The sequence below is a fragment of the Chrysemys picta genome, chromosome 7, assembly GCF_011386835.1.
Source record: "Chrysemys picta bellii isolate R12L10 chromosome 7, ASM1138683v2, whole genome shotgun sequence".
Taxonomy (NCBI): domain Eukaryota; kingdom Metazoa; phylum Chordata; order Testudines; family Emydidae; genus Chrysemys; species Chrysemys picta.
In genome coordinates this window covers 86,959,581-86,972,106 of record NC_088797.1, presented here as the reverse complement: position 1 = coordinate 86,972,106, position 12,526 = coordinate 86,959,581, and the positions used below count along the sequence as shown (strand labels likewise).

Here is a 12,526-nt window from a genome sequence, read left to right as displayed (position 1 = left end):
CAGATCGAGGTCTCCCGGCAGCAGGTGGAGGAGCTCTTTGGTTTAGAAGATTACTGGTGTCAGTGTGTGGCATGGAGCTCTGCTGGGACCACAAAAAGCCGAAGGGCCTACGTCCGGATAGCGTGTAGGTGTCATACACACTTCTCATTCATCGCAGCCCTGTCCCTATCTCTGTCACTTGCTCCTTCTTGCCAGCCTGTCCCCACGCCCTGCGTGGGAAATCCTTTTCATCTGCCCTCGTGGGGATTTTCCTCCCACTATAGTTCCATGGCTCCTCCTTTCCCACTGCCTGCCACCATAAGTAAGCTTACCCAGGATAACCACTGAGGTAGATGCTCCCATTTAATGAGCCAGTGGGGTTCACTCAGTGTGGCAGAGCATCATTCCCCCATTACACCACCCTGCTCGACTTAGTGGATAGGGTCAGTGCTGTCTAGTGGTTACAGGATTAGGGCTGGGAACTCTTGAGAACAGTTCTCAGCTCTAACATTGACTCAAGGTGTGACCTTGGGTAAGTCATGTACCCTCTCTGTACCCCAGTGTTCACACCTGTAAATGGGGATAAACTTACCTGTCTCACTAGGGTGTTGTGCAAAAAGAAGAACAGGAGTACTTGTGGCACCTTAGAGACTAACAAATTTATTAGAGCATAAGCTTTTGTGGACTACAGCCCACTTCTTCGGATGCATATAGGGTGTTGTGGTAATTAATTAGTTAATGTTTGTATAGCACTTTCAACATGCTCAGCACTTACCTGCTGCTTCATTATTTTTAGAAGCCTGACAAGTTAGCACCTCAGCCACAGAGGTGATTTGCCTGATTCAGCAACTTTAAATCCTACATCCTGGCTTGTCCTCCTGTGTTGTTTCCTTTACCAAGTGAATAGCTCATGCGTTCTTAGGGTGGGAGAACTCTACAACTGGGCTATTCTGCCACCCAAAGGATGTAAGAGGTGATTCTCTTGACAGGGGGAGAGCTGGCGAAACAGTCCATTGCAGTGTGTAAATTTCAGTTCTGCCAATAGGGAAGTTGTTCTGTGATTAAAGATGCTTCCCTATAGAAGCATCATGCTGAATATTGAAAGTCCATCTGGAAACCTACTTTAAGAATATGTTACAGTTGCACTGTGTACAGCTTGCACGAGGGAGCCCCCTTCCCCGTATGCACTAGCTACACAGCTGAGCAAGGCAATATGCACCTTTCCCTTCTGCAGAGTTCCTAGGTGCATCTTAGACCATAGCTACACTATGAGAACTATAATGGCATAGTTATAGCCAGGACTTTGGAGCTGTGCTCCAGCTCCACTCCAGCTCCAAGCAAAAACCTGCAGCTCCACTGTTCCGGAGCTGCTCCGCACTCCAGCTCCGGGCACCGCTCCAAAGCCCTGGATAGCACCGTTCATCTGCCAGCATAGCCCCATAATCTAGACGCACCCTACACCGATGGAAGGGGTTTTCCGTCGCTATAGGCACACCACCTTTTTGCACGCTGGTAGCTAGGTTGGGGGAAGAATTCTTCCACTGACCTAGCTACGCTACGGGTTAGGTCAGCCTAACTGCACCACTCGAGGATGTGGATATCTCACCCGCTGAGTGCCATAGAGATGTCGACCTAAGTTTTAAGTTTAGACCAGTCTTAGGGCAGGTCTTCACTACGGGGGGGGGGGTCGATTTAAGATACGCAAATTCAGCTACGCGAATAGCGTAGCTGAATTCGACGTATCGGAGCCAACTTACCCCGCTGTGAGGACGGCGGCAAAATCGACCTCCGCCGCGGCTCCCTGTCGACGGCGCTTACTCCTACCTCCGCTGGTGGAGTAAGCGCGTCGATTCGGGGATCGATTGTCGCGTCCCGACGAGACGTGATAATTCGATCCCCGAGAGATCAATTTCTACCCGCCGATTCAGGCAGGTAGTGTAGACCTAGCCTTAGTGTGGGCCTCTCTCTCGCACACCTGACAAAGGGTACACTAGCCCCTTTGTAACTTTCCACGAGGCAGCTGCGTTAGCTGTGTGTGCACCTGCAGTGCCGCCTTCCCTCCAGAAGACTCGGAGGGACTGAAAGCAGGGCTATTTACGGTGGAAACTGTTATGCTGTTTTATCTGTAGCAGTTGCTTTTCCCCTGCTGCAGTAACTGAAATGTTCTCAGCCTTCAAGGCAGTTTTGACACAAAGTGATGCTTCCTGCTCTCACTTGACAGTAAGGCCACAGCTAGGAAAAAAAGCTGTCTGTTTCTTAGGAACACACAGCACTTTTTTTTTTAACTTGCCTGCTTTGAGGCTACATGAAAAGCCTTCTCTTGTCTCCTTTCCAAAATGGTTCCCAGCTCGGTGACATTTCCTAATGGACTTCTGAGTTTCCCAAAGTAGCCCTGTGGCAGTCAGCCTGCGCTTGTCACACACCCCATAAAAGTGTGTGTGCGCAGGGGGGGGGGGGAGAGGAGGGATGTGGGGATCACAAAAAAAGTTGGTGACCAATCACACTTAGCTCGAGTTGGAGCAATGCTTGTTGGAAGCAATTCCTATGGATTGCAGCGCCATCTAGTGAGGAAGGGAAGGACTAGTATCAGTTGCTCCTTTTCCCCTGCTAAGCGTAGCCCACGAATGTACAGTATGCATGCCTTCATGTGGTGGTGTATTGGACTGCTTGTCCTCTTTCTTTTAACATCCCATGTGATCATGAGTAAGGACATATGTGGTCTATATACATTAGGCCCAGTTCTGCTGTCCTTGTATTCACAATGAGTGGTTTCTTACTATGCAACTGGTGCCAGTGACTTCAGTGGGATTATTCCTGAAGTAAGGTGCTGCTTAATGTAATGATGGCAGAATAGCACTGTAATATATGACCACTTTCATATTAGATCCTATCTGACCTACTATGTCATTGCATATTCTGTAATTCCAAATTTTAACACACACAATATTTATGTATAATTCACTTAGAATAAAATAATTGCAATTTACGTCTGACAAAGGCACAGTGCCAGATTTTCAAAAGTGCCCAGATCCTGGGAGTTAGTGGGAGATGGGCTCTTTTGAAAATCTGACCACTTCATTTAGGGACCTAAGTGGAAGCAGAGCCCTTCTGAAAATGTTGTGTCTCATTTAGGTGCCTCAGATGGAGCTTTTGGGGGCTGAGCTCTTTTGAGAATCTGGCCCATGGATTTCCTTGAAATGCACAGTGCTACCTACTAGACAGCATGAGTTCCAGATCATAATGGTACATCACCCCTGTGAATTAAGCTGCTCCAACATGCACTGCCAGATGCTCAGTCCCTCTTTTCACTAGTGCAGCAAAGCAGCAAGCCTGTACTTCAGTGGTCCCCTTTCAGAAACACAAGACTTCTTCATTTTGGATTGATTTTGATGAAAGAATGTGAAGTTTCTGGGCAGGAACATGCCACTCTGGCAATAGCGGACCAGAACGTCCCCCCTTCTGCCTGCTCTGAACAGTTCATTTAAGGGAAGGAGAATGAATCCCATTTCAGGAATGGGAGAGCACTCAAAATCATGTTTTATCCATGGGCAAGTGGATGTCAGCCCTTGTTCTGAGACATCCTTTGGCAGACTTGTCCTCTTTCTGCTGGAATATGATTCCATCTAGAAGACAAGCAAGCACCTGGGAAACAACAGTTCTTACATTGGCAAGGATAAACTGGGGTGCAAAGAGCCCAGCTGGGTGGGTGGGGCAGGTAGTAGTGTTACCAGGAAAGAAGGGTGGAGGTGGTAGACAGGAAATCCCTGGGAATTCTGAGGTGGCTGGTCAGCAGGCTATGTTACAATAAACTCCTCATAGATTTTATCTCGCTGCAGGCTCCTCTGTCCATGTACAGTATCCCCAAGGTTTTGTGGGTTGCTCCATTCCTGTCACTGGCTGATAACACTTGGGGCTCATTTTTCTTTCTCAGACCTGAGGAAGAACTTTGACCAGGAGCCTCTAGGGAAAGAGGTTCCACTGGAACATGAGGTGTTACTGCAGTGCCGCCCCCCGGAGGGGGTGCCAACGGCAGAGGTAAGCCATGCTATCTCTCTCACACCTCCCAACAGCAGAGCTGGCCTGAGGGGCCACACTAGGTAGAAGGTGCCAGCATGCTGGGGACGCATTTTACTCCCACATGAAAAACTCTGCTCACCTGAGTGCTCATACATTTTAGAGCAGCTATTTTCCCCCAGCATCTTTGCCCAAATAGACCAGATTTTCCATTGACACTGACCCTGGCAGACAACCCTCAGCAGCACAAAACCCTCTTCCTAGCGAGGGATTACTACAGGGGAGGCTGCACCATCTCCAGTCCACTGGGGGCCTTCAGTCGAGCAGCAGCATCCCCAAAATGGGCAGCACTGGCAGGGGATGGGGCATGGTCAGATGAGCAGAGTGATGTGCTGATTTACCATAGCCTATGGTGGTGTGGCACTTAGGCATCCCTCCACAGATGACTAGAGCTGCCCTCCCCTGGCAGAAAACCCTAGGGAACGCTGCCTGCCCTCGGTTGGCTGTAGCCCCCCAGGGATGTAATGGGCTAGACTGGCCCAATAAAACCGACTTCCCTGCCCCAGCAGGAGCGACACCATTTCAGTTCCCAGCTGCCAGCCACCCCACTATTCAGGCTGACTCATGAAAACACTCCTGCAGTCCAGTCGGAAGGAAGGAATGCTAAGCACATTACCTCTCTCAGCTGCAGTCTCTGTTTATGGCTGTCCTGGTGGTGTTAGTCTGGAGAGACTCCACCCTCTTAGATTTGCGGGAGCTGCTGGCTTGTTTCTGAGAGCACCTGTAACTGCTGGAAATAACTTTCCACCTGCTGGAGGCAGATGCTGGAATAGCTTTTACAAGACTCCTGGCATAGCTTGTATTTTGCCAGTTTTAGCAGACGCCGCTTTCTGTTATAGATTTTACTGCCCTTCCCCTTTTCCTGCTGTGGTTTTTGTTTCTTTAATCAGAGGCTATGAGAATTTACTGGTAACCAACCCCTCCCACCTGCCTCCCTCCCTCCCTCAGCTGGACACAGCTGTGGCTTCAATGAGGCCTGATCATGAAGGTGAATAATTGCTAGCCAGCCTGCTACATTCACTATCGTGATCCATTAATAAAACAGCACAAGCTATTTCCAAGTCACCTTTGGGGATGCGGCCTCCCCCAAACTCCGATCAGCCCACAGCGTTCACATCTTCCCCATTGTCCCTTGCAACACCTTGCTAACACCTCAGCAGTGTGCCAGTTAAGTTCCAGTGAGGAGCGAGGGAGAGAGCATATGAAATAGATTGGCCACATCTTTGCAGATGGATTGGGGCCGTGATGGATGGCCTCATGTAGGCCGTCAGCTTCCATTATTCAGCAAAACTGTTTATTTTGGGCAGTGGACCTGTTATTCTGACATCTAATAACACACTTAACCTCAATACCTGTTCAGCCCATGCCTCCCTCCTGTACATGCTCATCTGCCATTAACCCCTTGCAGGAGTGATCTGGAAGAAAAGAAAGCACAGAATGATTTGTTTAAATGCTATGGGTAAAAATGAGTGAGTGAGGCCTGGAAAGAAAAGTTCATGGACTCTCCTAGCAAGGCAGGGCCTTTCCCCAAGGCCAGTCACCTTTCCTCCTTGCTCCAGTAATTCAGTGCAGTACCATTAGCATCACCGTGAGTGTGCTCTGTGTAAGATTAGTTTCTGACCTGTCATCTCTCATAGAAAAAGCAATTAGATGGACAAACAAGGCTAGTGCCAGCCCAGCTTGTATGGGAGGTGAGAACAGTTCTTGATTGGTAAACAAAACCCCTGATTTTGGTTTTGATAGGTAAACAAAACTCACATGCCTCATGCTGTCAGCATATCTCCAGGCAATGCAAGCCTCATTCTTGGATGGAATTTGTTGACCATTGCAACTTTTTTGATAATGTGTAAATAAGCGACACCTAAAAGGTTATTTTATATCTTTATATTTTTCTTTCTCTTTCACACCCGCATGTACTTTAACAAGCCCCTGCACACTGACAGATGCAGAAATACGTACACACATTAGAGAGGCAGTGTTCTTCAGTGGGGAGAGCATTGGACTGGGACTTGGGGGACTTGGGTTCTATTCTTGGTTCCTGGCTTCATCACTGTGCCAGTGACCTGATGTATGGCCATGGGCATGTCACTTTATCTCTCTGTGTCTACCTTTTCCCTCCAGAGCTATTTTGTCAACTTAAATTGTAAGATCTTCAGGGCAGGGACCAGTCTCTCACTATGTGTTTGTACAGTGCCTGGCACAGTGGAGTTCCAATTTCTTGTTGCAGCCTCTAGGTGCTACTGTAATACAAACAGTTAATAACTAACACTCTCTGAGCTCTCTCCTATATATACTAATTCTCTCAGAGAAAGACATGCACACACTCCGTCACACATAATTTGCACATACCCCTCCCAAGTAGCCTGCACTAGTGCACAGCAGAAACAAATCCGCAACACTACAACCCGAGTGGGATATGTGGTGTGCACTCAGTTGTCCCCACCGAAGGAGGATATATTAATAAACTCTGACAGTGGGGGGAAGAGCCAACTAGAAGGCCGGCTGCCTAGACATGGTGCTGCAAATGCTAAAGCAAACAAAGCTAAGGCAACAACTGGGCAAAGCAAGCAAAGGCACCTGTGCTTAGCAGGACCTGATTGCTGCATCTCACAGAGCACCTCCCCTCTACTGATTGGCAGGACATCTGAGTACAGGGAGATGTGCCAACTCATGCTCAAAGTGTGACCACCATGAACGCACAGTCCCAGCAATGGACTCACCGAGGAGCTGCATGATGACATCACACCTCATAGGGCTATACCTTGCTCACTCCTAGTTCTGATTCATAGATTCCAAGGGCAGAAGGGACCATTGTGATCATCTGGTCTGACCTCCTGTATAGCACAGGCCATAGAACTTCCTCAAAATAACTCCTAGATTAGATCTTTTAGGCAAACATCCAATCTTGATGTAAAGATGGTCAGCGATGGAGAATCCACCATGACCCTTGGTAAATGGGTCTAGTGATTAATTACCCTCACTGTTAACAATGTAGATCTTATTTCCAATCTGAATTTGTCTAGCTTCAACTTCAGAGCTCATTTCCCCCTCTTCTTTGAGTCTTATTCCTGCTTGTCTCCTTCTGTGTGTCAATCAAATTACCTTCTACTCTGTAGTTTTCCTTACCACCCCAGTGCAGGGTTCTTCCTGTATAATTAAAGCAACTGGACCCTGATTTGGTTTACACCCCACTTACACCATTTGTAAGCCAGCATTGTGGTGGGGACCATATGGCGTTCGGATTTCTTTCCTAGCCCTTGCCCCCACTCCCATTAGCCACATCTCATGTTAATTGCCTCTTCATCCCTGCACCCACTGACCAGCATTCATTGTGTACTAGGAGATCACAGTAGCTCAGGAAAGAGCCAGCGTGCTTCACATCTCTTTGGCCACCTGTTAGTACACCTTCCCCTTCTCTCATCCTGTGCAATGAGCAGGATGGTTGAGGCCACCTTCTCACTCACTCACCTAGCTATTTATCATGTCTTTTCCTGGGTGTGTAGTGATGGATCTTGAGTGGTGTTCTCAGAGATTTAGCCAGGCGATTTGTGGTAGTGACAATGGGCGCTGGATGTTTAACTCTGTAATCTTGCTTTCTCATGATGATATCTAATTGCCTCTGGTTCTCTTTCTCTTTTTTTCTCCCTCCTCTGTTTTCTTTTAATAACTTTACCAACCCTGTCAACTCTTTTATTCTTCTCTGACTTTCCTTTCCTTCCTTTCTTTCTCCCCTTTTTTTCTGCCTTTCTAGGTGGAGTGGCTGAGGAACGAGGATGTTATTGACACCACCCGAGACACCAACTTCCTGATAACCATAGATCATAACCTCATAATCAAGCAGGCCAGGCTTTCAGACACCGCCAACTATACCTGCGTGGCCAAGAATATTGTGGCTAAACGCCGGAGCACCACAGCCACTGTCATCGTCTATGGTACTGACCCTTTGTTCTTAGGAAAGCAGGAATTAGCCATAGTGTGTGTCCACAAGCCCGGGGAAACCTAATATGATTATCTGTGGCTTTATCTGTAGAAGTACCAGAGTTATCAGCTAATGCACATGCCTGATGTGAGGCGTAGAACTCATGCCATTCAGGATCAGAAACACAGACATCTTGAGCTGAAGGAGACTCTCCATCAGCTTATACCAGTACTAAAGTTTATTCTTAGGCTTTTGAAAGCAAACCTGAAACTAGGGGGGAAAAAAAAAAACCTTGCCCGGTTGCTAGTTTTGATACAAACCTGTCTGGTTCACTGAAATATATACATGGTGCTTCAAGTGAAGCTGGGCTGCATCGTTTGAGCAAACCTAGACAAGTTTTGCAAGGAAACTAGATGAAATGCTGGATTTGGCTGAGTTTTGCTTTGAGTTTCACATCTGAGAAACCCAAAGCAAAACTCAGAGGGTGCGAACCACAGTGAACTAAAATGAAAGGATAAAAGTCCAAGCAATGTGTCTCTATTCAATTTCTGGAGCAAAACAGTGGCCGTTTTCTGCTCTGTCCCATTGAAAAGCTCTCCAAGTCAAAAATATTTGTGAAGTTAAAACTCCTAGGCCAGCAGAGCTGGCGTAAATCAGTGCAGCTCCAGTGAGGTGAGACACCAGGAACATTTCAAAAATGTTCAGGGTTTTTCAAGCAGCTGGGGTTGGGAGGTGGTCACTTGAAGGCACATGTTTATTTGTTGGAGTGTTGTGAATGGGGATGTATCAGATTAAGGGAGCCTGGTGATTGGCTGGTGTGGATCAGTCTAGGGAGCTGGAAAAGAGTAGGTACAGCCCTCACCTTGTTTAGTGACCCCTCCAAGTGGGTCCATGAAACTGTAGTGTTCACTCCAGCAGTAGCTTTCCCTGTTGGCTGTAGTGACTGCCAGGGAGGGAGAGGACAAAAGTGGCTGGACTGGTGCTGGGACACGAATATGATGTTACTCCTGGGCTCTGAGTTTTTAAGCAGCATGTTTGTTCCTGTTTCCTTTTCTGTACACAGTGAATGGTGGCTGGTCCACCTGGTCAGAATGGTCTCAATGCAACAACCGCTGTGGCCGTGGCTGGCAGAAGCGCACCCGAACCTGCACCAACCCAGCACCTCTCAATGGCGGCTCCTTCTGTGAGGGGCAACCCTTCCAGAAAATCGCCTGTACCACGATGTGCCCAGGTAAGGGCAATTCATGCAAGAGCCTGAGGCCAGCTGTAATCATGGGTGTGTGCTCCCCTCTTTGGATTGTCCAGTTCAGCACTATCTTTAGCACTGCCCAGGGGCTTGTGGAGATGGTGTGTGTTGTGGAGGGGGATCTGCAGGAGGTCAGGGGGCGTGTGTCTCAGAGCAGCCTCCTTCCAACTAGTATGAAGTGACTTTTCCCTGTTGAAAACTCTCGTTGTGGACTGTGAAAACTGAAGGCCCTAGACGAGAGAGCAGCCATGCACCTTACATTCCCCAGGCCACTGCAGGACTGGGCTTGACATACAATGGACCTCCATAAGGTCTCCCTCAAGTACCTAGGCTGGTGGAGCTGTCTCTTTTTCTAGATCGCCCTTCTCCCAAATGATGTGCTGAAGCCCTTCTTTGCCTGCCCTGACATCTAGAGAACAAGCCACCAGTGAGATGACCTTCCAGTTCTCAGCTCTTTGGGCTGCTAAAGCCAATTCAGTTCTGCATTTCTGTAATGGCTTAACCTTCCAATTCAGAGGTTGTGCAGCAGCTGCCTCATCCTAAGGTTTCTTTTGATTGTTATCTGTTAGGATTAGAGAAGCCAAGTGACTGCTGTATATACAATACTGATTCAAATCTCTCTGCTCCTTCCTCTAAGCCTTCAATGAATTGCTCTCTCTCTCTCGCTCTCTCTCTCTCCTGAACGCAGTAGATGGAGCCTGGACAGAGTGGAGCAAGTGGTCAGCCTGCAGCACGGAGTGCACCCACTGGAGGAGCCGGGAATGCACTGCCCCATCTCCGAAAAACGGAGGCAAGGACTGCGGCGGAGTGTTGCTGGACTCCAAAAACTGCACCGATGGACTGTGCATGCAAAGTGAGTGAGCCAGTGTGGGGACAGCACCGGAGGGAGGGAGAGGGAGGAAAGGGACAACCAGAAAAAATAAACATGCTAAAAGGGTTTTATTAAAAGGGAAGGCATTGCAAGCTGAAGGGTTTGTTCTGCTTTTGTCTAGGCCAGGAGTTCTCAAACTGGGGGTCGGGACCCCTCAGGGGGTTGCGAGATTATTACATGGGGGGGTCTCAAGCTGTCAACCTCCACCCCAAACTCCACTTTGCCTCCAGCATTTATAATGGTGTTAAATATACAAAAAAGTGTTTTTAATTTATAAGAGGGGTTGCACTCAGAGGCTTGTTATGTGAAAGGGGTCACCAGTAGAAAAGTTTGAGAACCACTGGTCTAGGCAGCAGGCACTGTACCTGGTCTCCCATTCCGGGTGGGCACAGAACTCCAGCTCAAGATCATCTCTTCCCAGGGATTGCCCCCACGGCTCATTCCAGGTGGCCCCAGAAACCCAAACCCACTTTAGAGCTCCTCTTACTGCAAGTGACATTATAGACCAGGGTTGCTGTCAGCCTGTCTGACAGTATTGCCGACTTCATAAGCTTTTTACATCGGACAACCACAGGGAAATTCCAGAGTGGATATCCAAGCTGATCTGGAATGGATTCTGATTGCAGCGATGTACAGCACACAGCTGACTTGGAGAGGCAGTGACAGCAAGATGCACAAAGCCCTTTAATTGTAGGAAATAAAGGTTATTCATACTCATTTAGGTGGATGTGGGATATATTCTTAAGCACCATTACTGGACTCCCCACCTGGACTCCCCACCTGTTGGCGATGCTAGCATAGATTTCTGGCACAGCCCCCTAGCCCAGTCGGAGCCTTGCTACACTACTTGTAAACCTGAAGGTTAGACGTTTTTAGGGTGGGCAATTGATTACCGCTCCAAAAGGTTGATGGAAGTTGACTGCATGGGTCACTGGGTGAAGCACCAGCCTCTTTCTGTGGCACCTGGCTTCAAATCTAGCTGACACCCTAAACCTCATGGTACGCATTATCATTGAGAACACTCGGCGGTGTGCTCCCTGCTATGGAAGGACCTAGGAATGAGCTGCTAAAAAAAAGCAAAATGTTTGTCATCCCTAGTGACATGGCAGAGTGGAGGTCACTGGCTGCACCAAAGAGAGTGAATGTGCACAGCAGGTTCCTGGCCCATGCAGGTTCCTGGCCCATGCAGGTTCCTGGCCCATGCCTGATCAATTTCCATCACTACCAAGTCCATTAACCTTTAAAAAAGCATGTGTGCTCCATGTATGTTGCCAGAGGAAAGGAAACTGTGGTAGGAGGGATGAAGGGAGGGGAACAGAGGGCCAACCACTTCTTTTAAATATGCCTCTTCAGGGGTAGTTATAGTCCTAAATTTCCTTAGTGACTCCTCTGTGTATTTTTCCACTCTGCACGCTCACACACCACTTCTTGAGGTACAAGTGTTTAAACACAGGCCTCTCCCGAGCAGACTGAGTGCTGCCTGTCACCCCCAGGCCTGGGAAGGGTTAAATATACAGCTTGACTTCCCACAGGAGGAGAGTTCCATTTAGTGCCACAGAAAAGGGGACCATTCAGCAGTGACGAGAGGCTTGTTTCGCCTCTGATCACTGTACTTCGTGACAAGTCGTGGCAGACCTCCTGGGTGTTCCCATCCTGAACCCGCCTCTTGCTCTAGCAGAAATTGTCACCCACTCCCAACGCTGATCCAGACCCACAAAGTGCAGAGTGCTGAGCACAAACATCTCTCTTCAGACTTCATTAAAGCTGCCCATGCTCAGTACTGGACCAGGCTCTGTGCAATGTTTGTGTCCTGATGAGACCCAGCAAACTCATTTAATTTATGACCTAAATCCCCCGTGAGAAAAGATTTTAATTATTGTTTTGTTTTTTTCTTTAAATCAATTGTTATAAAGTCTATGTCCCAGGGCCTGGCGTAAAGCCAAAAATCTGAAGTCTTTAAAACCTCTCTGCTTTAAACCTTCTCCTCTAGAATTCGGATGAAGTGGAGAAGGGCTTGGATGTTTCCTGTTCCCCGTTTGGGATCTAAATAGATCTAGTAAATATTCTGAAATACCAACCCTATTCTAGGTCTGAGTGGAAATGAGTGTGATACATTTCATGGGGCAATCCAGGTGGAATTCCTTGACCTGAATTTGGAATTCCTTGGACTCACCTCATTCCTTAGTGTCACTCCTGACCAGCAGCCATGGAATGGTCCCAGTTACAAACATGGGGCGGTGCTACAAGAAAAAACTGCTTTAGAGAGTATAAAAGTGTCCTTCTTAGTCTGCTTAACAGCCAGGAATAGTGCCAGTGCTGCCACCTGCCTGTTCTATAGCAATATCTGCCCTGGTGCCTTGCAGCTCGTTTGCTTAGCATAACCCTGAATGCCCCCTGTGCTGTAATCTGCTGTAAAGAATGAGTTAGGAGTGCATCA

At 48.0% G+C, this 12,526-nt stretch overlaps 1 protein-coding gene across 1 annotated transcript in view; it reads left to right on the top strand.

Moving 5' to 3' along the window:
* UNC5B (unc-5 netrin receptor B) overlaps positions 1-12,526 on the top strand; it is a 152,253-nt gene that overhangs the window by 120,443 nt on the left and 19,284 nt on the right. The window contains 5 exon segments of the mRNA XM_005281868.5: positions 1-124; positions 3,911-4,014; positions 7,805-7,985; positions 9,036-9,203; positions 9,907-10,071. Of these exon segments, the coding sequence (XP_005281925.2) occupies positions 1-124; positions 3,911-4,014; positions 7,805-7,985; positions 9,036-9,203; positions 9,907-10,071 (742 nt within the window).